Source organism: Terrapene carolina, unplaced genomic scaffold (genome assembly GCF_002925995.2).
Source record: "Terrapene carolina triunguis isolate 2854851 unplaced genomic scaffold, T_m_triunguis-2.0 Scaffold66, whole genome shotgun sequence".
NCBI lineage: Eukaryota > Metazoa > Chordata > Testudines > Emydidae > Terrapene > Terrapene triunguis.
Window position 1 is genome coordinate 43,644,127 of NW_020664417.1, and position 24,460 is coordinate 43,668,586.

General features: G+C 43.3%; 1 protein-coding gene across 5 annotated transcripts in view; it reads right to left on the minus strand.

Annotated features, from left to right (window-relative positions):
* Window positions 1-24,460, minus strand: part of IRF2 (interferon regulatory factor 2) — a 71,351-nt gene that overhangs the window by 13,678 nt on the left and 33,213 nt on the right. For all 5 annotated transcript variants that reach the window (XM_024194401.2, XM_024194358.2, XM_024194366.2 and 2 more), the window contains 5 exons: window positions 23,378-23,470; window positions 12,254-12,353; window positions 11,454-11,630; window positions 8,043-8,089; window positions 751-865 (listed from right to left, as the gene is read on the minus strand). In XM_024194401.2, coding sequence (XP_024050169.1) covers window positions 751-865; window positions 8,043-8,089; window positions 11,454-11,630; window positions 12,254-12,353; window positions 23,378-23,464 — 526 coding nt within the window. In that variant the 5' untranslated portion in view covers window positions 23,465-23,470. The remainder of the gene's footprint in view (window positions 1-750; window positions 866-8,042; window positions 8,090-11,453; window positions 11,631-12,253; window positions 12,354-23,377; window positions 23,471-24,460) is intronic.

The window sequence follows — 24,460 nt, forward strand, 5'->3', positions numbered from 1 at the left end:
ATTTCATTTCACTCTAACAATAACTACAGCCAAAGAGCTGTCAAAACATAACGCAACTTACATTGCTAAGAACCAATTATTCACATTTTACTCTGTCAGCTAACTCCTAACGCACCAGTTTTAAATGCAGTTTTCATTTCATCTTCGCTGTTGACATTTTGATGTTAACAGCACATTCCGTTACTGAAGTGCTGGTTAAAATAATCTGGGTCACATGACATTTAACCCTTTAATATATATTTTTAAATTACCACCAAAATGGCAACCCGTCAAAAGCCATTCAAGCCATCTTGGAATCATGAGAACTCTTTCAACTTCTATGCCCCAATGTTACTACTCACCGTGCACTGGATAAAATATCAACTTGGCTGTGGAACGCTGTATGTGGTTCTCTCTGGAGTTGGTTAATGTCAGGAAGGGTCACCAAAGTGATGAGAAATACCTTTTTCCCCCTCAGAAGATGAGCTTGTTGCTCCCAACCCCTGCTAGCCTTGGAGCAAGAGATTGAGCTAGAGACCTGAACTCACATTCTGGGTTTGTGGCAAACCTTTAGATCACAAACCTGGTCCTGTGAAGCATGTTTTATAACTTTGGCATACTCCAAAATGTAAAATACTGTTGCTAGAGTCAGCTTCATGCAGTCATATGTGCTATTCTGATACCATCTATGTCATGAACTGGAGTTTAAAGTCTAAAGACACATGCATACTGGTTTACTACTTGTGAGAAGTACGCACTGGAAGCACTTACCTACAATATTCACAGTACTGTCAACTTCACTTTTTATAGTAGAGGGTAGGAAGTAGTCAGAAGAGACCTCAGTTATTCCATTAGTCACTGCAAAAGATGACTCAACTGGTTCTTGCTAGAATGAAAACAGTGGAGTTGTGTCAGATTTAGTTTTGGTTTATTTTAGGAACCTTGACTTTATTCCCTATTCATCTCTTTGTGCCAAGATCACAACATAGCAAATCAGTTTCTGCCAGACACATACCCACTGCTCCCAGGTAGAAGCAGGATGAAGATCAATACTTACGTTCTCCAAAAGGAGGCCAGAGATAACTACATTTCCATGCCTTCTCCATTTAAATTGAAGTTAAAAGTCACTCTTTACATTGACAGCGAGCCTCCAAAGAACAAATCAATTAATAAACTATTTGTTATAAAAGATTAACATTGGGGGTAATGAGGCTGACACACTGCCTTAAAACAGCATTTTATTAAATATTCATCCTCAGTGCTTTCCAAACATACTGCAGCACTGAATTCTTTCTGAAAGAACGCCTGAGGTGTCTGTACAGTAATTACTAAATTCTATCCTTAATTTTTCTCTATCACAAGAGTCCAAAACAAAACAAAGCATTTATACTAAATCAAACCTTCTAGATCTCGTCATAGCTGTTGCCATAGGGCAATTCTGTTGGGAAAACAACAACCCCTGTTCTATACACAATATACCTCTATGCATTTGCTGCGTGTCAGCTGGGGAATCTATGTAACTCTCTTTTGAATATACTGTAGAAGTTATTACAAAAACTTGGGAGTTCTTTAACAGACCACCATCATTTTTTTAAAACAAGGGATTAACTGCAAGATCAGCCCTCCTCCCTGCTGGATGCCTGACAAGGCCTATAAATCATACAAGATATAATTTGATTTGGGACTGACAATGCCAGGATTAATAGTAAGGGCCTGATTCAATTTTGCCCTGAAACTTGTGTGATCATTTACATCTGAGCAAACTGCGTGCAAAGTAGGTGTAACATGATACCATTCAGATCTGGTAGTGTTTTATACTTACTTTGCATGGGTATAAAAGAACACGCAAGGTGTAGGGCAAAGGTGAACTGGGCTTCAAGTTTTCTGTTCCCAGCCCATCACTCTGTAAATCCAATAAACTCTGTGATCATGGTGTCAGAGAGACTGTAGGGACAGTGTGATGTCCCTTTTCTAATGAGCTTGCTCTAACTGGATAGTTTTTGGCAGTCATAGCTGCAGTGCTACCAACCAAGTAGTTACCATTTTTGGTCCTGATTCTTGTTTACACCTTTCTGACTTTACAATGGCCTTAAAGTGAGTGACAATATAATTCAGTCCCATCTGAAGGGCCCTTTACTCTGCCAGAGCTGTATAAAATGCCCTTAGCATAAATGAGAATCAGGCCCTTTATATGTGATGTCAGTTGTGTGAGTCCCATAAATCAAAGCATCAGTGTCTTCAGTCCACTACTGGAAAGGATGAATTCTGATAACTTTCACTGGTCCTTCATAAAGGATCCATGGACAGCAAAGAAAAATTAGGACTACAAAAAGTTCTAGGTTACTTGGGCCATGACTCTCTTCTGACATGGACTGGTTTAATACCAGAAAGACTCCACTGAACTCAGTGAAGTTACTCCTAATTTAAATGAGTGTGAGAAGAGAATCAGGCCTTTGGTCTATGCACACGCACACACACAGGAACTGTGGAGAAGATGAAGCATATGGGGCTGTTACCTGGGGATATATGTTATTATGAGGCAAATGTTTTTACTTATATAATGTATATAACATGTACTACTTGTACTCAGACCGTCTCAAAGCTTGGCTACCTTGTTGTAAACTGTATAAATCTCTCTAAATGGATAACTTACTATGTGTGCATGTGAGAACATGCACTGGTAGGTTATAATCTATTGGTCTTGGGAAGGTTTCCAGTGGGGTGTTTCCCTGTTACAGTTCCCATACGCTATACCTGATAAGCTATGAAACAAGTTATAAAACCACCATTTATTCTTACTACAGCAGGGCTGCGGCTGCTCCTACTGAAATCAATGGGAAAATTCTCATTGTTTTCACTGTGGGCAGGACAGGGCCTACTGTCTGAAAACCGAGTCAGATGGACACAAGCAGGATGAATTCACAGCAAGAGCTAAAGATCAGAATGGTCCCAAATTATCTGGGGACATGCACCAATTTTTTGTGATTTTTTTAAAATCAGAATTGATTGTGGAAATTAAAGTGAAAAACAAATTTTCTCTTGTTAGCAGTGGATGCTGAATAAAGTACCATAAATTGAAAAATGCTAAATAGGAAGAGTCTAAAAGATAGAGACAAATCCATCCCTACTGTAAATCGGGAAGTAAATGGTGCTATAATGGGGATTAATTTGTCCCATTGTTGTTCAAATACATTAAAGAGCTTTTTAAAATTGATGTGACAGATATGGCAATTTCCTGAAATATCCTTGAAAACCCTTATTGAATTAATTATCTTTGGAGTCCACTGTATTAAATGCAAAGGTTCTGTATTATTGTGGGCTTGGATGATCAGACTACTATATTGAACAATATGGCAGACAAAAATGATCTTTTGGGACAATACATGTAAAGTGGAGTTCCTGGGAAATAGCTAGAGGGAGGTGAATGCAAATTCCTTCCCCCTACTTATGCAAAAACCCAGCTTTCTAAAGCTACGTGCTCAGGAAGGGATCATGGTCTCCTGTTCTCAGAATCTGACGATCAAAGGCCACACTATATATAAAGAAACAGGCTAATTTGCCCAGTGTCAGTGTGCTTGTTCTGAGCTAAAGTAGATATGAACTTGTAACCACAGAAAAAAAATCCTTGGTGGGGTTTGTAGGACTGACTCCTACCAAAGCCCTGCTGAAGAGAAAGGGGTGATCTCTGGTAAACTTATTAGCATGTGTATAGGCTCTTTTATTGTTTTAATATGATTTTTTCTTTAATACTTCCACCTTAAGAATAAATGTAACCTGCTTAGAAAGGACTGCGTGGTAACTTAAAACTGTGGGCAATTACTTGGTCATAACCTCTGGAGACAGAGCAAAACACAGACACTGGCCTGTTTAGGCAGTCTAGCTTGCTTGGGATATCACAGTGTAGGCAGGGAAATGTGCAGCCTAGAAAACCCTCGGTCAGGAGGGAGAGAGACACAAGTCTCCACCCAGGATAGGTGATAGCTGGGAGCCAGAAGCCTAGAATGGGTGCCCTTGGTGGACCATGGAGGGGAAATACAGGTGCAGTTGCCCTGAACTGTGACAATTCCTCTCTCTCTCTGCCTTAAATTCTGCCTCCACTCAGCAAAAACTGATCCAAGCCAAAATCTTCAGAACAAACTGTGCAAGTGGTTACTATAAAAGTGGTACTTTTCTGCCATCGCAGATGCTTTTCTGCCTATCATGTGTCTGTAAAAGTTAGGCAGTAGTTTTCCAATGGGACCCTAACATTGCAGCCACAAAACAAACATTTGCATGTTTGTACAATGCCTAGCATAAGGGGGCTACCAATATTGGGCACCAGTGTACTATCAATATTAATACTAATAATCAGCAATAGATAACACTGAAGTTAGGCCCAGATTCTTGGCCCTGACTAAGTCCACTTTGCACTGCACCAGCACCTCATTGGTACAAAAAGGATCTTAAAGTTACTTTAAGGAAGCAGCTGCAGATTTTCAGCAGGGGTTTGTCAGGGGCAGGGATAGGAGGGGCATGATGGGGGCAGGAAGGGAGCACACTGTGTCCCAGCTGGTACTTAGTCAGTGGAGCAATCCCTATGGGAATGCAGCAGACAGTGTAACTTGAAGCAGACTGAATTAGGTTGCTCTAAGTTACACGATGGGCTGTTTCAGCCTTTGGCACCGTAGAACTGCAGAGACAGAAGGTGTCAGAGCTGGGGATCTAGGGCCGGCTGCTCAAAAGGAATTAGGCATCTATGTCCCAATTTTGGCTCCACTGTGAGGCACAAGACTCCTGCCTAACCCCTGTAGATACCTAAACACACTCAATGCCTACATTTTCAGGGTAAAAATTCCCTCGAACCAATGTCTCTGCCTTTGGGCATTCGCACTGCTGGTTCACCTTAGGTGTCTGGATGCCTACTTCCCACTTGAGCCCCAGAGCGACTCAAACCAGGAGATACAGAGGTGTTGGGATGCTTAAGTTGCATGTGGGAGCTGACCGGTAAGCATACTCAGAGGCTGCCTTCCAGATCAGGTCCCAACCAAAGCCCACTTGGAGGAAGAGCCCCATGGTTAGAGCAGTTACCTGGGATGCAGGAGACCCAGGTTCAATTTCCCGCTCACACAGAGAGGAAGAGGGAGGATTTGAACAGGGGTCTCTTACCTCTCGGGAGAGTGCTCTAGCCACCACACTATGGGATGTTCTGATGGGGAGCTCGCTGAGTCTCTCCTGATGAAGCTGTTCCAGTGTGGAAAAATAATGAAACTGTGATTGGAGCTGGGAGCCCAATCTTGCTGGCCCAATGACTATTTAAATATTTATCCACAGTCATGGGGGGGAGAAGAGAGAGAATGGCTTTACAGTCCAGTGGTTAGGGCACTCACCTGGGACATGGGAGACCCTGGGTCCAGCACCCCTGCTCCAATTTCTCTTTCACTGTTTTCCACAGTGGGACAGATTCAGCAGGAGAGACTGAGGGAGCCCCCACATCAGAATATTCTTCTGAGAGGTAGGAGACCCCTGTTCAATTCCTCTCTCCCCCTCTGCCTGAGAGAGGAAATGAACCTGGGTTTCCCACATTCCAGATGAGCGCTTTACCATAGGGCCAAAAGTTATAAAGTGAGCAACAGCAACAGAGATCAGCACCTCCTTGCATCTTTGTGCACCTATCTCTGTAAGAGGGGCAGCGCTTAGTATTCAGTTCTCTTGTCAGCTTCTCCCATTGTCTAGCTTAGGTGTCTCCCTGCCTCACATACTGGCTTTTGAGAATATCATTCTAAGGTGCTATCTCTTCCTATTCATTGTATAGGGAATCTAGATGTCTAACTCAGGCTTTGCAAATTGCAGCATTGTCCCTGTGATTTTCTGAGCATCTAAAAGTTATGCACTGTGTCACAACACCTAACTCCTTTTGAGCACTCAGCTTCCAGTCCTTAGTCTTCTCCGTCTGTAAAGTATAGACCACGGGATTATTTCAGGCACTTTAACAGACATGTCATGGAAAAGTTTCCCAGTAATCTTCATGAGAATGAAACACTGTTTTAAAGGTGAAGTGCAAAGCTTTCGTTTAAAATAAAATAAAAATAAATAAAGAATCCAAATCATCAACAAAACACCTTTGTAGACTTGAAAATTGTAAGTGTGTTTCAATTTTCAAACAACATATTTGTAAATTAGTTCATCCTTTACCTATGTGGCAGTGTCTGAATTAAGGATCAGTATTACTTCTGCAATAATTGATGGCATTCTAATAGTTGTTGAGTACAGAGACTGCAATCATTTTAAAACATAAACAATCTAAAATCGGCACATGCACAGTTATTGAAATAAACCAGAATACTCTGGGATAGCATCCTGGCTCCAGCTCATAGGGGCTGGTGAGTTCTAAGCTCATTGGTGTATGGGAGAGTGGGCTGGAAGCACGGACAAACAGCTTACATGTTCCAGTGTTACAGGATATAATATCCGGAAGATGCTGCTCCCAACACTTGGGGCCTACTCTTACGAACACTTATTACCAGGCATAATGCCATGAGTAATAATCCCACTGACTTCACTTGAAGTACTCTGGTAATGAGTGCTCAGAGGACTGGACCCATCTGAGTAGGTATGGGTAGAGAATTGTTTCTCTGCTGGCAATTTGGATCCCTCTGGCTGCTAATTATGATTGGCACTTACATTAAAATGAATACTGGTGGCTATGTAATCTGGATACCAGGGTTAAATAGTGTTGTCTTAAAACAATCTTAAACTCAATAAAAATACAATAAAGTAATATCTTGAAATATTAAGTATACTTATGTATTAAATGAGACAAATGCCAGCACAAGTTTTGTTTGCCAGCTCCTTCCATTGAAAGCCATAGTCCAACTGTGGAGAATTTGATTCTGTGATGCATCAGGAGAATTTTTCCCTGAATTCAGTTTTAACAAGGGTGCATTTCAAAAAGGGTCTTTGAGTTCACAATGCATAAAATCCTTTCCATGTCCTTAAGGGGGGCCATGGCATGCAGAGCCTACTAAGTGGAATAGCTCACACATATATAAGAACTACAGTTTCTTCTCAAAAATTTCAATTTAATTAGGAGAAATATAAGGCCAGACCCTTCAGTACATACTCAGGCAGAATTCCCACTGACTTCACAACAGCTGGCGCTAAATTCTCCTCTGGTGTAAGCAGACGAAATTACCACTGACCCCAGGGACAGCTGAACCTGCTAATGTCAGGACTGAATTTGGTCTCTCTTTAATAGGGAGTGGCAGGGAAGTCAGGGGTGGCTCATTGCTGCACAGTGCTACAACTCATACACTACAAAGGAGCTGTTATTGTGGCCACAGATTTCAATGACAGCTTTGCCAGAGAAAAGGTTGCAGGATTTGCCCCATGTTCTGCTAATGATTTGAGACGGTAAACTTTGTTTTCAGTTGTTTTTTCTGAACAAGATTTCGGATTTATTTCTGGCTTACAGCCCAGTCCTGCTAACATTTACTCTGGAGCATGCGTCAGAGTCTCTCTAATGACTTCAATGGAACTACTCCAGCTAGGAAGCACAACACTTGCTAGTGAGGATTGGCAAGTTCAGGCCCATAGTATGTTTTGGCAGGAGCTCTGCGCTCAGTTCCAGGATGTGCAAAGGAGTCATGAACACAGACTGCAACCCTATTAGAGCTACCGTTCTTACCTAAATACAAACTCATTTCCAACACAACAGCAACACAAATTAATTACATAGGGTATTGTTGTTGCCTAGGACCATTCCCTACATAGTTATTTTATTTCTAACAACACAAATGTACATTTGCTAAATATATCCACAAGCTGACTGTTTTCCAATATCCAGCTGCAACACAAAAGCTAGTGCTACTCTGATCACATCAGCCACAGTTGCAACAAGCTTCATGTTAAAGAAATGCAATGTGTGCCATTCTAAAGACGTTAGGCGAGAAATCACAGGCAAAGAAAGATGGCAGAATGGACTACAAGTAGCTCGGATATTATTTTAGAGTGGGTATAAGAAAAGTTATAACAGAATAACTGACACAAGCTAGGGTGTCACTCATTGTGAAACAGCTAACTCTTACCTTTATTTGTTTGGATTTGTCATCCTTCTCAGTCTTTGGTTTCTTTCCTGGAGCAATGGAAGGAAGGAAGTTTTGTTACAACCAATTGTGAGATGAACAACTAATCAACCCCCACCTACCCCTTGGCAGGAAAAAAAAAATACTAACTAGGAAATATCACGAGGTGCCTCAAAACATCAGGATCTGGTAGGGATGGGAGGACTCATTATGCTTAATTTTGAACATACTTCAGCACTGAGGGGCCAAAAAGTTCAGTTTCAATATTTTGGGTACATAGTCTGCTTGGAAAAGACTGTAAAAAAGAAGCATTGATGGGGCAGAGAGGGGGAAAAAAATCCAGTGGAAAAACGGGGGAAATGGAACACAGAGGACAGATTGAAAAACAGGGACTGAAAAAAGGAGCAGAGGGGGAGAAAGCACACTCCTAATTAAAAATAAACACAGTCTATGCAGTACACCATACACAGATCGCCCACACATTCAGCCTAGCTTGTAGGCAGGAGGCATTAAATGGTCCCAGGGTGCTGGAACAATTTGTACAGTGGGGGTGCTGAGAGCCATTGAACCAAATTGTAAACCCTGTATGTGATGGAAACCACTTCAAGCCAGGGGGTGCTGCAGCAGCACCCCCAGCATCCCTAATTCCAGCACCCATGATTGGCCTTTTTTCCCCCTGATATGTAGTACAAGGGTCCCTTTAGTTAGAAAAACATGTTTGTTTGAATGTAATCACACTTGGAAAAAAACACATGGATTTCAATTAGAATGAGAATGGTTTGTGAAATCACACTTGTTTTGAGAATCCAAATAGATTACCATATTCACAAAACCTTGAACTCTATGAGATTCAGCCATCCCTTGTACTGGGACATTGAGTGTCACTGTGAATTAAAAATCCTTGCAGCCAATTTCTTTTGCCCTTATTTGTGCCTCAATTTATTTAAGAGACAGAGCAGGAAGGTGGCAACACATTATGCAATTACAGACAAGACCCTGTGTATTCCAGAATCAGCTCTGCGCTCCAGAAACTCAGCTGTCATTTTGAAGACAAGTTATGTTTCTAGCCTTTATGGCTATGAAGAGAACCTTACAAATTTGAATGGAGTGTAACTCAGTGCAACAAGGTATGCCAGAGTCTATAAAATGCATCATAGGCGGATGACACCCAGTAACTTTAAAACCAATTATTTGCTGTGCCCAATCTGCCATACATAGCTCAGTCTAGTCCTTCCCCTGTAAGTGCCAGGTTCCCTGTCTTTCTCCTCCAGTCACACTCACCTTACCAAGTATAGCATCACCTCAGCCACTCCTTGCCTTTCAACCACCACTGGGTGTGTTTGGCTGCAGGTAGCATGAGGAATGGAAAAAGGGGGAGGGCTTGTGCTTGATAGTAAGTGGAAGGAGTGTTTGGTGTGGGAATCTCTGATTGGGTGGAGAAGAAGAGAGAGGGACCTGGGGATTACAGCAGAGGAGAAGCTGGATATGAGTCAGCAGTGTGCCCTCCTTGCCAAGAAGGCCAACGACATATTGGGCTGTATTAGTAGGAACATTGCCAGCAGATAAAGGGAAGTGATTATTCCCCTCTATTTGGCACTGGAGTATTGTGTCCAGTTTTGGTCCCCCCACTACAGAAGGGATGTGGACAAATTGGAGAGAGTCCAGCGGAGGGAAATGAAAATGATTAGGGGGCTGGGGCACATGACTTACGAGGAGAGGCTGAGGGAACTGCGGTTATTTAGTCTGGAGAAGAGAAGTGTGGGGGGGATTTAATAGCAGCCTTCAACTACCTGAAGCGGGGTTCCAAAGAGGATGGAGCTAGGCTGTTCTCAGTGGTGGCAGATGACAGAACAAGAAGCAATGGTCTCTAGTTGCAGTGGGGGAGGTCTAGGTTGAATATTAGGATACACTATTTCACTAAGAGGTTGGTGAAGCACTGGAATGGGCTACCTAGGGAGGTGGTGGAATCTCCATCCTTAGAGGTTTTTAAGGCCCAGCTTGACAAAGCCCTGGCTGGGATGATTTAGTTGGGGTTAGTCCTGCTTTGAGCAGGGGGTTGGACTAGATGACCTCCTGAAGTCTCTTCCAACCCTAATCTTCTATGATTCTAGGGGCAGAGTGGCCAACAGGAGCTGTAAATGCCTAGTGGCAGAGAAGAGTAGAGGACTCAGGCAGGGAACCTGCCATCTGGGGCAGGAACTGGTCTGAACGGTGTAGGATATGAAGCAGACTGCAGAGGAGCACTAGGTCTAGGGAGTGTATTTTCTGTTTTCTTTGAGACTCCTAGCCACTATCTATTTATGAAGAAAACAGAACTAAAAAAAACAACACAGAAAAAGGTGTGTCCACACAGACCCTAGCTAATTTACAGTCTGGATGTACCATATTTTTGCCACCGAATCCAACCAAGAGTGGGTTTTTTCCTAACCTAATTAGCCAGCAGGCAGCAAGATGTCTGCCTCCTAATTCTGAATGAGTTCTGTTAACTATAATCATATCCACTATTTCCCTAATCTCCTTCCATGAAAGGAGGATACCCTGATCAGACAGAAATCTCCCAGAAGGCCTAAAGAGAGGGCGGAGATGCCTCTATGCTATCGTCTCCCCTGTGGACACTCTATGGAGATTGGGCTATGGGAGGCTTTAGAAGGTGGAACCATGGGTGAGAAGGCGGCGCCATTCTCCATGGCTTTCCCATGTCCTATAAGGTGGTAGATACCTGTGCCTAAGTTAATGTTTCTTGAATAATCCACATCTGCACCTCTTTCAGAAAAAGTTTTTTTGTACAGGCAAAGGGGGGGAGCAGGGGTGGAGGGAAGGATCTGCTACAAAGCACAGATCTCCAACCTATGCATGTATACCTGTTCCAGTGCTAAGTGTCACCCAGTAGGACACTTAGTCAGACACTTCATAGGATGGGGGGAAATGTCAATTTGTTTCTCTTTGGGAGTAGAAATGAAATGATTGTAACATTGTAGAAGTAGATTGGTTTTTCCCTTTAAAATGTAGCAAAAAATCAGAACTTCCATGTCCCATCTTGACCATAACGGTTTCCTTTTTGCTCCAAATATGAAACAGACTAGATATCTGGGGTCAGAGCCGCAGCTGCTAATCGATATGGCTCCATTGTCTTCAATGAAGCTAAACCAATTTATACCAGACACTTGATCTTCAGACATCACATCCTGTGTATCCTCTCTCTTTCAAAAAAAAGTATATTATCCCTTTAAATGAATGCAGTCTGTCTATTGTTCATGGAAATATTTTGTATAAATACATGTGACTTCATAGAAGCCAAGGTACAACAGCCATATTTTGCAGGTCTCAGATACTGGAGTAGAAGTCTCCATCATCAAATTAAGATCCAGCTAGGTACCTAACACTGATTTCATGTTCATGGGTCCCTTCGTCTACCTTTTTTGGAAGGCCTTTCGGATACGGGTAGCATCCTGTAAACCCTGAAGGCATTGTTTCCTTTCTTTATACTTTTGTCTTTGACTTCTTCTATATCAGGCAAGGAGTTCATAGCGCATCGGAAGTTTGCCTTCCATGTCTTTGGATCAGGTTTATCTACTCCTGGTTGAAATTTTCCTAACAAGCAAGAAAATAAAGAAAGTTAGGTACATATTAAACATTTTTTCAAAGCCCAGGGAGAGCTAGTAGCACCATGAGTTAGTGTCAGTGCACTCCTTTTGATTCTGGAGACACAAGTTCAAACCACAGTTTAGGTTACAAGAGAAGGCTCATTTGGTGATCTCATTTTCATGCACATCTCTAGACTATATGATTGACAGCTTCTTCTCAAGAAAGGCCCCGAGCTGGAATAGTATGGGTGTTGCAAATCAGATGCAATGCTAGAGTAGTGCGAGTAAGCTTTTACAGCACTTACCTTTATTATGCCTGGTTCAAACCTGTATTAAAATTTAAGAGCATAAGAGCTGCTGAGCCGTCTCTACTCCCATTGATTTTGAACCAATTTTGTTTCCATTTCGGTCAATGAAGTTTCACTGTTGTCTTCAATGGAAGCAAGTTACGGCCCTTCAATAAAGTTAGGAGAGTACCAAGGATGTCGCAAGAGGTACTCAGCATCTCACAGATTCAGGTCCCTAAATTCATTCACCGCATTTGAAAAGCGAACAAAATTAAAGGGAAAATCTCCGGGAGAAACACAAAGGCAAACAAAATCTGGTCCGCAGAAATGAGAGTTCCAGTACCTGTGTGAATTGCCCAGTTTCTAAATAAAGGAGCATCTTTTTCAACATCCCACCCATGTCGTGCAGCGTGCATCCAGGGAATCTGAAAAATCTTCTTCTCCTGGAAAGAAAAACAAACACTGATTGACTCACAGATTTTCTGAGGACTTTAATCCACTCATTTAAAAACACATCTACAGTTCCAGCATCTGCAAGTGTTTTGTTTCATTTGCTCTCTTATGGTTCAATCCTGCTATTGCTGAAGTCATTGGCAAAACATCCACTGGCATCAGAGGGAGCAGGATAGAGCCCTAAATCTGTGAAACCTTCAGATGCCCCTTTATTAGGGTGACCAGACAGCAATTGTGAAAAAATGGGATGGGGGTGGGGGGTAATAGGCGCCTATATAAGAAAAAGTCCCCAAAAACGGGACTGTCCCTTTAAAAAGGGACATCTGGTCACCCTACCCTTTATGGACTAAAAATTGGGCAGGTTTCCAAGATGACACATGTATATCACATGCTGCACCACACATTTATAAATATTCAAATCAAGGCACTTTTGGCAGTGCAGAATTTTTTCTTTTTACGATTAGAAATTTGTAGGAGGGTGAGGGGCTTAAAATTTAGCCTATGAGGCACCAGCACAGTAGGAGATGATGACATCTACAATTGGGTGAGGCAAGCAAATCAGACACAATAACACAGTGAAATGTACAAGACTCCTTCACAGCAGGAATCAAAGGTCATTAAGGAAGCAGGATGCAAAAGGGGAGGGACTAAGGATCATTTTAGTATCTCAGTATAGAACAGAAGAATGTACTCTTTCTTTACTGCTCTGAAGGTTACATCTAAGAACATTGTGATCAATGCATTATATACATTTCTATGAAATAATCTAAAAATTAACAAACTGTAGCTCGTGTGTGGTCTTCTCTTCTTCCTTCAGCGCCACTTTTTTTCCTTCTCTATCTGTCTCTCCTCCTAGTCTACGTCCCATATGTATTCTCTCTCACACGAATATCTCTATAAAAGTAAAGTTTTACTTTTTTTCTTTTCTCATCTCTCAATGATATTTTCTTTTTCTGATTCTGCCTTTTACTTCAGCTTCTGATTCCATTCAAACTTTTCTCTCTCTTGTTTGTTAGGATCATATAGTTATGTTCATTTTTATTCTTCTAATCTCATTTTTTTCTCTCTTCCCTTTAATTTGGTAAAAGCAGAAGTTTGACATGTGATGTCCATTTCTCGCTCTCATCATTCTTCCCACTCATTCTCTATACATAGGCCATGTTCTTTCATTTATTCCCTTTGCCTCCCTATTTTCTCCCTGAAAAATTTATTCCCTGAAAAACAGTGATCAGTCTGAAAAGAAGCTCTCCTCCTTCCACAGCTATAACTGATCATATCTAAGGTGAAAGCTCTTTGCCCACCCCTGCTGTGCTCGGGTCCAAAGCATCACTGCATCCAAACCCAGCAAGGACAGGCCCAAAGCTTTAATGCCTGTCAGCACTATCTGTGCTCCCAACCAGCACCATCCTGGTAGGAAGCACAAACAGCACTGCAATGCAAGACACAGCATTAATGGTTCAAGTCAATGATTTAGCAATCCCTAGCTCCAGCTCAATGCTTGCCTGAACCTTTTCTCCTGTGATAATACACAATGTGTGTGTCATGAACTAAGGAGTATCAAAGGGAGAGATGGTCATGCAGCAAGAGGGAATATACTCAAGTGAATCAACAAAGCAATACTGAAACCAAAAGAACCAATGGAGAATGAAAAAAGGCAAAACACTATAAAAGTTTGGGGCCAGATGTATTTTCTAAACATCATTTCAAAATTGTTGTAAAAATTTATCAGCCAAAGCATAAAATTCCATTTGCCTACATTTAACTTAACAACAATGAAGATACTAATAATATATTTCTTGCCCATTAACAAAATACTTGCCCCAGATGAGTGAGTGGATTTTTGCAAGGCTGGTTTAAATATATAATTATCCTCTTCTTTTCTTTGCGTAATATTTACTGTGCACCTTCTACATTAATAAAAGATGGGTTTGAGCCTGAGAGATGTTTGAGCATGTTGAAGATGGCAGTAAGTACACTTTACAGAAATGTCTTATACAATCTAACAGGGATGAAACAAACGGTGTACTACAGAAAATTAATCAAGTTCTCTAGGTTTTTATATTAACGTTTATAGAATTTAAGAGTGCTTATATTCATAGATACATAGACTTTTAAGGCCAGAAGGGACCATTAGATCATCTAGTCTGCAGGGGTGTTGGAACAATTTGTATAGCAGGAGGCTGAGAGCCATTGAGCCAAACTATAAACTCTGTATATGATAGAAACCACTTCAAGCCTGTGGGTGCTGCCGCACCCCCAGCACCCCTAGCTCCAGCACCTGTGTTAGTCTAACCTCCTGCATTACACAGGTCCTTACATTTCCTGCAGTTACTCCTGCATTGCACACAATAACTGTGTTTGATTAAAGCATATCTTCCAGAAAGGCATTCAGTCTTGATCTAAATACATCAAGAAATGGTGGTTAATCACCGTCATTGTTGAAAGTGTTTGTCTTATTTCCAATTTGAATTCCTCTGACCGTGTACAGCGGCAAAACTACCTCCCTATTCCTGCTCACTACTCCCCTGTTTATACATCCATGGATCGCATTAGCCCTTTGTGCCACATCTCCTCACTGGAAGCTCACATTGAGTTGCTTGTCCACTAGGGCTAGAGCCCCTGGTTTTGGAAAATTTGAAATAACATGACATGAAATGAAAATCAATGTATATGAAGAAAAACCAAAAAACTCCCCTGCAGCAATGACTCCTATCCTCAGGACCGGGCCCAGCTCCCTGCTCTGGGCATTGCAACCTGGCATGTGGGGTCGCAGCACCACTCAGTTTTGGTGAGCGGTGTTGCAACTTGGCACATGGGGTTGCAGCACGACTCAGGATTGGCCCAGCCACCTCATTGTCATAATGGAGGGCCAGCTGGGCCAAACCTGAGTGGCTCTGCCATCCCATACAGCCAGTTGCAATGCCTGGTGTGGGAAGGTCTGGGCCCAGCTCCACAGGACTGGAGCTGCTGCTGCAGGATGGGCTTGCTCTGCCACCCCCTCATCAGGTCACAGTGCCGAGAGTGAGGAGCCAGGCCCAGCCTCATGGGACAGGAGCTGTAGGAGCCGTCACTGCAGGGTGAGTGCAGGGCAGGCTCACTCTGCAACCCCCCTCCAACTCCCACCACCCCCACTCCTCCGAGTTAGGGCCTGACCCCATCCAAAGTGCCTCCCACTCCCACACCACCTCCCTCCCAGAGCAGGACCCAATCCCGCAAAGACCCCCCACCCTGGGGGGCAAGACCCACTCCTCCACCCCCACAGATGAAATGAAATAAAACAAAATCCTCTCCCCCCCCCAAAAAATATATATATATATAAAAAAAGCAAGAAGAATTTCACAGGGCTCTAACTCTGATTCCTGAATCCTTTCCACGGTCACTGCTTTGCTGGACACAGCCCCCCATTCTGTAGATATGGCCTGCACTCCTTGTTCCCAGGTGTATAACTTTCCACTTGGCTGTATTAATACACATTTTGTTTGAACAGACCCAGCTACCTTACCAAGCAATCCAGATTGCTCTGTTTGACTGCTCTGTTCTCCTCATTATTTACCATTCCATCAATCTTTGTGTCATCAGCAAAGTTGATGAGCAGTGATTTTACATTTACTTCCATTCTATAGGATGGTTCATAAAAGCCCTATAGGAATTGTCCTGCTGACTAAGATCACTGGTCCATTTGTCCAGGATTTTGTTGCTAATAGCAGTCAGTACCTAACGCTTCAAACTTAAAAGAAAGGTGCAAGAAAACATTTAGTTGTCAGTTATGTAACAGTCTGCCTGCAGGGGAAGGTTCTTCCTAACTGCAGTCAGTTTGTGGCCTGAAGCATGAGGATTTATATCATGTAAGGTAAAAATCAGTCCTATCCAATATAAACATAGATGTTCTCATTAGTCATAGAATCGTCTAATCTTTTCTTGAAGCCTACTAAACTCCTGACTACAGTGATATCAGGGGCCACAAGTTCTACATGTTAAATATGGGTTGGATACCAGAAATAACCCTTTTTCAATGTGAAACGTGTCTTTTCAGTTTCATTGAAAGCCCTTATGAACAGGTGGCCGCATCCATCTGTTCTAAAGCAAAATCCACATTGGGTGGAGTCAAAAACTCACTTTATCCCTTTCCTGGAGTTTGCTTTATTAACGAAGACATAAAACATAAACAATCACAAGCCATTTCCTTAGGCTTGGCTGCACCTAGAGGTCCTACTGGAGAACTGCTCAGCCCATACTATCTTCTCTCTTGCTGGACAGCCACTTTCACAGCCCTCAGAGATGCCTTGGGGAGAGGTAATGAACCACCTGCCTCAGTGAATCAGCAGAACCTACTTAAACCTTGCCCATCAGGATCAATGGCTGGTAAGAAGGTGATATCTTCAGCAAACACTGTCACCCTGGGACAGTCCCCTTGTTCTTGCAGTATGAAAAAGTGTAACTAGAGCCCCCAGTTTATGTTCTCTATGCTCTTTGTTATATTGTACCCATCTATGATCCCACTTACCAATCACCTCTCGACAGTCGCAGTCTTCTCTCTGTCTTTTCACATGGAAATCTCCCTTGCATCTAATAATTATCATCACCCAAATCTGAATCACTTGTATTTCTGCTTCATATTTTTTAAGACCAGAACTGAACACAATATTTCAGGTAACAGCATACCATTGATTTATATAATAGCATTATATCATCAATGTTATTTTCCATCCTACTCCTTATACATCCTGTCATTGTCTTCTGTTTTGACAGATGCTGAGCATAGGCTTTTATTGAGCTTTCCAAAATGATGCCCTGAATGACTGCAGTTAATTTAGAACCCAGCAATTTCTATTAAAATTCAATGCAACTCTTCCATGGAAAAGATGATGCTCTCTCATTTGTGTTGAAAATTCCAAAGATTATTAGCCCTGCTCACTCACATACTGACTGTACACACAGTATTTTGTCTTTCAGGCATTTATGCAGGATGCTGAATCTGATTGGGAATAAATGAATCAGGCTCACTGTAATCTTTAGAAAATGTAGAACAAATATGCGAATCATAAACTAACTAACTACAGTAGAACCTCAGAGTTATGAACACCAGAGTTACGAACTGACCGGTCAACCACACACACCACATTTTGAACCGGAAGTGTGCAATCAGGCAGCAGCAGAGACCAAAAAAAAAAAAAAAAAGGGGCAAATAAGTACAGTACTGTGTTAAATTTAAATTACTAAAAAAAATAAAGGGAACGTTTTAAAAAAAAGATTTGACAAGGTAAGGAAACTGTTTCTGTGCTTCTTTCATTTAAATCAAGATGGTTAAAAGCAGCATTTTTCTTCTGCATAATAAAGTTTCAAAGCTGCATTAAGTCAATGTTCAGTTGTAAACTTTTGAAAGAACAACCATAACATTTTGTTCAAAGTTACGAACATTTCAGAGTTATGAACTGCCTCCATTCCCAAGGTGTTCATAACTCTGAGGTTCTACTGTAAAGCAGTGTAATAAAAATTGCTAACACCACATTCAGTTGGAGACATCAAAGGAAAAGTAGAAATAGTGCTTGCAATCTGGCAACAAACTAGAAAAGGAAAACAACTTTGAAGACTTAATGCTCTCTTGCTATGTTGTCACAACAGGTAACAACAGAGCATGAGGTCAGCTCTTTCCTAACTAGAGAGTTGCAGGGCGAGTTTTAAATAGGCTGTGTCTGTCTTGATGGTAATGTCCCAAACATGTGCAAAGAGCCAAGTGCTTCAATTCCTGCTCTTGTTACAGGTCCTCTGATTGCTCCCAGCCCCATGCCTGTCATTGCAGCCCTTCTCTCCAGCTGCATTAGGGACACTACCCCACCCTCAGCTCTGCATGTCACACACCCCAACTTTGTCTCAACAGAAGGGTGAACAACCACTACCCTTCCGCCACTCAAGCTGACAAAATTTCTGCTTGCCCTGGCTGAGCCGGCAAACAGATTTTTCAAGTCCAGTACACAGGAGTCATTTCATCTACCACTGAAATGTGGCCACTTCTAGAGTGGAACACAGTAACTATTTAACAGTGCACAGTAACCTTATGCAGCAGGACAGGACAGGAAGTGAAGAAAAAACTTCTCCATTTGAAAGTGCAGGGAGCATTTAGGTAAGTAAAATGTAACTACTTGAGATGCCATTTAGCCAACATAATATTGTGTATGAAAACTGACAATATTCCCCATGAAAGTGAACTGTGAAAGTCCCAATACTGAACTTTTAAGGTTTTACATTTAATACAACTTAAAAGCTGTGTATTGTAATAGCAGGTATACTGTTTATTCTACGCAGATTCTTTTCTTTACCATGAACTATTGCAGAACTATGGTTAAAAAAAACAGCACCTAAACCCCACAACTTCTACAATTGGCAAACCATAGGTTTAGTGCAGGGGTCTCAAACACGCGGGCCACGAGCTCCTCGCGGCCCCCCGCCCTCCCACAGCGTTAACCTAGAGTGGCTCCGGCCCGACGCGCACCGGGGGCAGGGCAGGCTCCCTGCCTGCCTGCCCCCGTGCCGCTCCGGGAAGCAGCGCAGGAGCAGGGCAGGGCAGGACAGGGCACCCTGAGCCCGCCCCCCAAGCCCCTCCTGCAGCCGAACCCCCTGCCCTGAGCCCCCTGCCATACCCCACACCCCTCCTGCACCCCGACCCCCTGCCACACCCCTCCTGCACCCCAACCCACTGCTGTACCCTGCACCCCCCTGCACCCCAACCCCCTTCCCTGAGCCCCCGCCGCACCCTGCACCCCTGCCCTGAACCCCCTGCCAAACTCCGCACCCCTCCTGCACCCCAACCCACTGCCCTGAGCCCCGCCGCACCCCTCCTGCATCCCGATACCCTGCCCTGACCCCCTGCCGCACCCCTCACCCCTCCTGCACCCCACACCCCAACCCACTGCCCTGAGCCCCCTGCCGCACCCCTCGCCCCTCCTGCACCCCACACCCCAACTCCCTGCCCTGAGCCCCTGCCACACCCCACACCCCTCCTGTACCCCCTGGGGACAGGGAGGGGCGGAGTTGGGGTGGGGATTTCGGGGAAGAGATTGGAACGGGGGCAGGGAAGGGGTGGGAAGAGGTGGGGCAGGGGCGGGGCCTCATGGAAAGGGTGGAGTGGGGTGGGGCCGAGGGCAGCGGGAGGGAGGTGTCAGTAATGCGGCCCTCGGGCCAATGTACTAGTCCTCATATGGCCCTCGTGGTCATTTGAGTTTGAGACCCCTGGTTTAGTCTATAAACAAAGCTGTGGGTGCAAATGATACTGTATCATTAAGGCTACGAGTCTGTCACAGATTCCGTGATTTTAGGAGACCTCTTTGACTTCTTGAAAATTCCAGTAATTCAGCCCCAGGCAGTGGGGCTGGGACTCCAGCCCCGCTGCCATGAAGCTGGGACTTCCATGACTTATTGTTTATTGCCCGTGTCCTGTCCTTTATTTCTAATCAAAATACCCATGCCAAAAATCTTTGCCTTATGTATCACAGATTGCATGTGCTGCCTTGTTTAAGGTCAGGATTTACACTTAATGATAGGAATTACTTTTGGTTTAATGACTCATTGTTGGAGTGATCAGTTGCAATTAGAAACACTTTGAAGTGGATTCAGGAAGCCATTTCACATTGTAAGAGGCAACTATGAAGATATGTGAATTTTCGGGGCAAGATCAGATGCCAGAAGACCGTAAGAACAGCCATACTGGATCAGACCAATGGTCCATCTAGCCCAGTATCCTGTCTTCTGACAGTGGACAGTGCCAGGTGCTTCAGAGGGAATGAGCACAACAGGGCAATTTCGAGTGATCCATCCCCAGTCGTCCAGTTCCAACTTCTGACAATTGGAAGTTTAGGGACACCCGAAGTATGGGGTCACATCCCTGATCATCTTGGCTAATCGCAATTGATGGACCTATCCTCCATGAACTTAAGCAATTCTTTTTTGAACCCAGCTATACTTTTGGCCTTCACAACATCCCCTGGCAATGAGTTCCACAGGTTGACTGTGCGTTATGTGAAGAAGTACTTCCTTTTATTTGTTTTAAACCTGCTGCCTATTAATTTCAACAGGTGATCCTTAGGTCTTGTGTTATGTGAAGGAGTAAATAATATTTTCCTATTCACTTTCTCCATACCATGTATGATTTTATAGACCTCTATCATATCCCCCTTAGTTGTCTCTTTTCCAAGCTGAGAAGTCCCAGTCTTTTTAATCTCTCCCTATATGGAAGCTGTTCCATACCCCTAATAATTTTCGTTGCCCTTGTCTGTACCTTTTCCAATTCTAATATATCTTTTTTGAGATGTGGTGACTAGAACTGAATGCAGTATTCAAGGTCTGAGCGTACCATGAATTTATGTAGTAGCATTATGAAATTTTCTGTCTTTTTATCTATCCCTTTCCTAAAGGTTCCTAACATTGTTGGCTTTTTTGACTGCCGCTGCACATTGAGTAGATATATTCAGAGAACTATCCACTATGACTCCAACTACTACTTTCTTGAGCGAGTAGTAACAGCTAATTTAAACACAACATTGTGTATGTAAAATTGGGATTATTTTCTCTAGTGTGCATCACTTTGCACTTAACGTTGAAGATGTACGTCATTTAATCTGGTATTCTGCTCCTGGTAGCAGCCAATGCCTTCTGCTTTAAAAAAATAATCCAAATTCAAAATATTTTATTAGCACGACATGGCCTGCCCAGTTGTGTAGTATGATATAATGGAACAAAAAATACGTTATGGCTCCTGCTTATGCCCAGAAGCGCAAGGGCAGATAACCATTGTAACACCTTGATCTAGGCAGAATAGTTGCAAATATTAAACAACTCAACAGTGTGCCTTACAGTCTACCTTGATGTGCTTATGGGCTCTGAATTCACAGGATTGTCTGAACAAACACACTAAGGAGTCCACTAGCTCAATAGAGAGGTCTTCTCAGTGCAGAGCAAACAGGTTTTTTTGGTGTATTAAACAAGAGTGTGAAACATAATATAGAAAATGCTACAATAGCACTGGGTTGAACAGTGGCAGGGGCGGATTAACAAATTTGCCGCCCCTAGGCCGTCAAAAAATTGCCGCCCTCCCACCCCCCCGCCAGCTCACCTCTGCTCCCCCGCAGCAAGCCGGGGAGGGAGGGGGGGAGAAGAGGAGTTGTGGCACGCTCGGGGGATGGCGGCAGTGGAGCAGGGGTGAGCTGGGGCAGGGAGTGGTTCCCTGCCCCCCCACCGAAGAGTTACTCCCTGTGCCCGCCAGCCCCAGCTCACCTCCGCTATCCCCCGAACGCGCCGCTACTCGCTTCTCCTCCCTCCCTCCCAGCGCTTTCGTGCGGCAAGCCTGGGAGGGAGGAGGGAGAAGGGGAGTTGCGGCGCGCTCAGGGGATGGCGGCGGTGGTGGAGCAGAGGTGAGCTGGGGCAGGCCGGGGAGCGGTTCCCGGCCCCCCGTCACTCCCCGCGCCCGTGGGCCCTAGCTCACCTCTGCTCCGCCTCCTCCGAGTGCACTGCAACTCGCTTCTCCCTCCCTCCCAGCGCGGCAAGCCTGGGAGGGAGGTGGAAGGAGGGAAGCGTGGCACGCCTGGGGGAGGAGGCGGGCCGGGGATTTGGGGAAGGGGCGGAGTTGGGGAGGGAGCAAGAGCAAATTTGCCACCCTAGCCTAGGCCTTGTTGGCCTAGGCGATAATACGCCGCTGAACAGTGGTATGCCTGCATCTGGAGTACTGTGCCCTGTATGGACAGCCTTGCTTTAAGAAAGATTCAGCGGAGAATGAACATTTCCAGAAATGGGCAATGAAGATGATCCTAGGTATGGAAGAAGTGACATATGACTGACTACAGACAGCAAAGGAGAAGATTCAGTAGGGACCTGAATGTAGTATTCAAATTACAAAGGGAACTTTCAAAACTGATCAGTCCCTCCTTTTTACTGTGGCCCATAATACAAGAACTAGCACTCTCAAGCTAATTTGGGGACAGATAAAAGAAAATATTTATTTACCCAACATCAAGTCACAGCATGTGAAATTCAATGCTGCAGGAGGCTATTGAGACAAAATATTATGGATGAATTTTAAAAAGTACCTGATAATTTGGTGACCGCTAGCCTTTACAGTTATGCAAGCAATGATAAAAATAATAGAAGCTAAATATCACACATCAGTTCAAAAGCAGATCACATAAGCAACAAGTTACTACTGGAAACAGAGTTCCAAACTAATTGGATCACTGTCTGACCTTGAATGGCAAATCCTACATTTCTATACATCAGAACATGCCTTAATAACATGTATTTTCCATGCCTTTAAATGACAAATTAGCACACCATGGCTGAAAAAAACTGACTCGCGCTTTTATGTGAGATAAATTAATATTTTCCATAGTAAGAATACATGTGATTTTACTTGGGTTTGTTTAGGCCTTACATTTATTTTGAACTTTTTTAAAATTAGCTCAAGAAAACCATTTCTCCAATGTTCTCATGCTTGATCCTATATTCTCTGAACATCTTAACCTCCCACTGAGAGTTCTGGGTAAGTACGGAATGCTGATCGGGACTTATATGGGAAAAGACACCCATTACCCTTCTAGGTTCTACCATACAGCCCGTAGCAATGAAATCAAGTAAGTATCCATGCTCCAAGCAGGGATCAGCATATCAGCTCAGGGGTTAATGCAGAGTAGACTGTTACAATTCAGAAGAACATTCTGCTCAAGTCCCACTGCAGCTGCTTGGCTCTGCACTTTGTTCCCAGCGTAAAGCAATGGAGTTTCATAGCACCTGCTCCCACAAAAGAAGACAGAGGAAGAAAAATGGTTTTTAAAAGAGTCACTGATCTGATAAGCAAAAATAGCTCCTCAAATCCTGAATGCAGGGCCAGAAGAACAGGTTCAGCAAGAACAGCTCAACTCTGTCTACCCTCATTGCTTTGTTTCACAGGAAGCCATGAGAATTAGATCTAAGGAACCAAACCTCAGACCCTGCTACAGTTGATCTGTTTTCAAATACATACAAATCTTACCTTATTTAGCCATTTTAACCCTGGTATTGTGTTTGAATTTATTTGGTCTTCCAGCCATGGACGCATCCGCATTCTTTCCACAGGCATCGTTACCTTAATAGAAGAAGATGAAGAAAATGAGGGACAGTGTTACAGGTACTTAACTGTGTCCTAGGCAGAAAATTAGATTTTTCTTTCTTAGCGATAACGGGCTAATTTGAATTGTTTATTTTAAAAGTGTGTGAACACAGGGCTGGTAAACAGCATCTGCCTGACAGTCCTTGAGACTGATGTTCTGCTTATCCACCCATCAGGTCCAGCCCAGACAGCAGCAGTGAAGCTTTCCCATGCCTCAACTTTGATCTTGTGGCAGTATCACCTCTAAACTGAACGAACAATTCAAACTCTTATTTAGTCAGTCCTCTATCCCTCTGAGAGGGCTCTTTCTGTAGTGTGGAAACCTGTCCACGAGGAACTTTTAATATGAAAAAAGAACAGGAGTACTTGTGGCACCTTAGAGACTAACAAATTTATTACGGCTGCTACTCTGAAACCTTTTAATATGAAGATATACCTATGTGATGTTATTGATATAATCTGGGACCATATAGATCATTGTTGCAACCAAGGTCCTGTAGTGGCACCCAAATCTTGTATAAAGGGGGTCAAATGGGGTGTCTAAGACAAGGTTATGGTTTACTGGTTATGATTAGGCTGTCTATATGTGTGTATCAATTTGGTAGTTGAAGTTATGAATATTGGCTCTATACTGTCTGTATTTCAAACTTATGCTATGCTGCTGGGTGACATCCCAGACAAGCTGGTGTTAGCTCTGCCTAGCCTGCTTGATGGCCCATTAAGGACCATCAGCTATACAATGGGCCCATTGAGAGAAGGCAAATATGCCTTGAGACTCAGCAAAGTATGCAGGAACTTGCCCATGTGACTCCAGACTCCATTTTGCTGTAATTTTCCACAGTAAGGACAAAGAGGTGTTCTTACACCTGGAAAAGACTATATAAGGCTGATGCCTCATCTCCATCTTGTCTTCAATCCTGCTTCATACCTCTGGAGGAACTTTGCTACAAGCTGAAGCTTTGAACA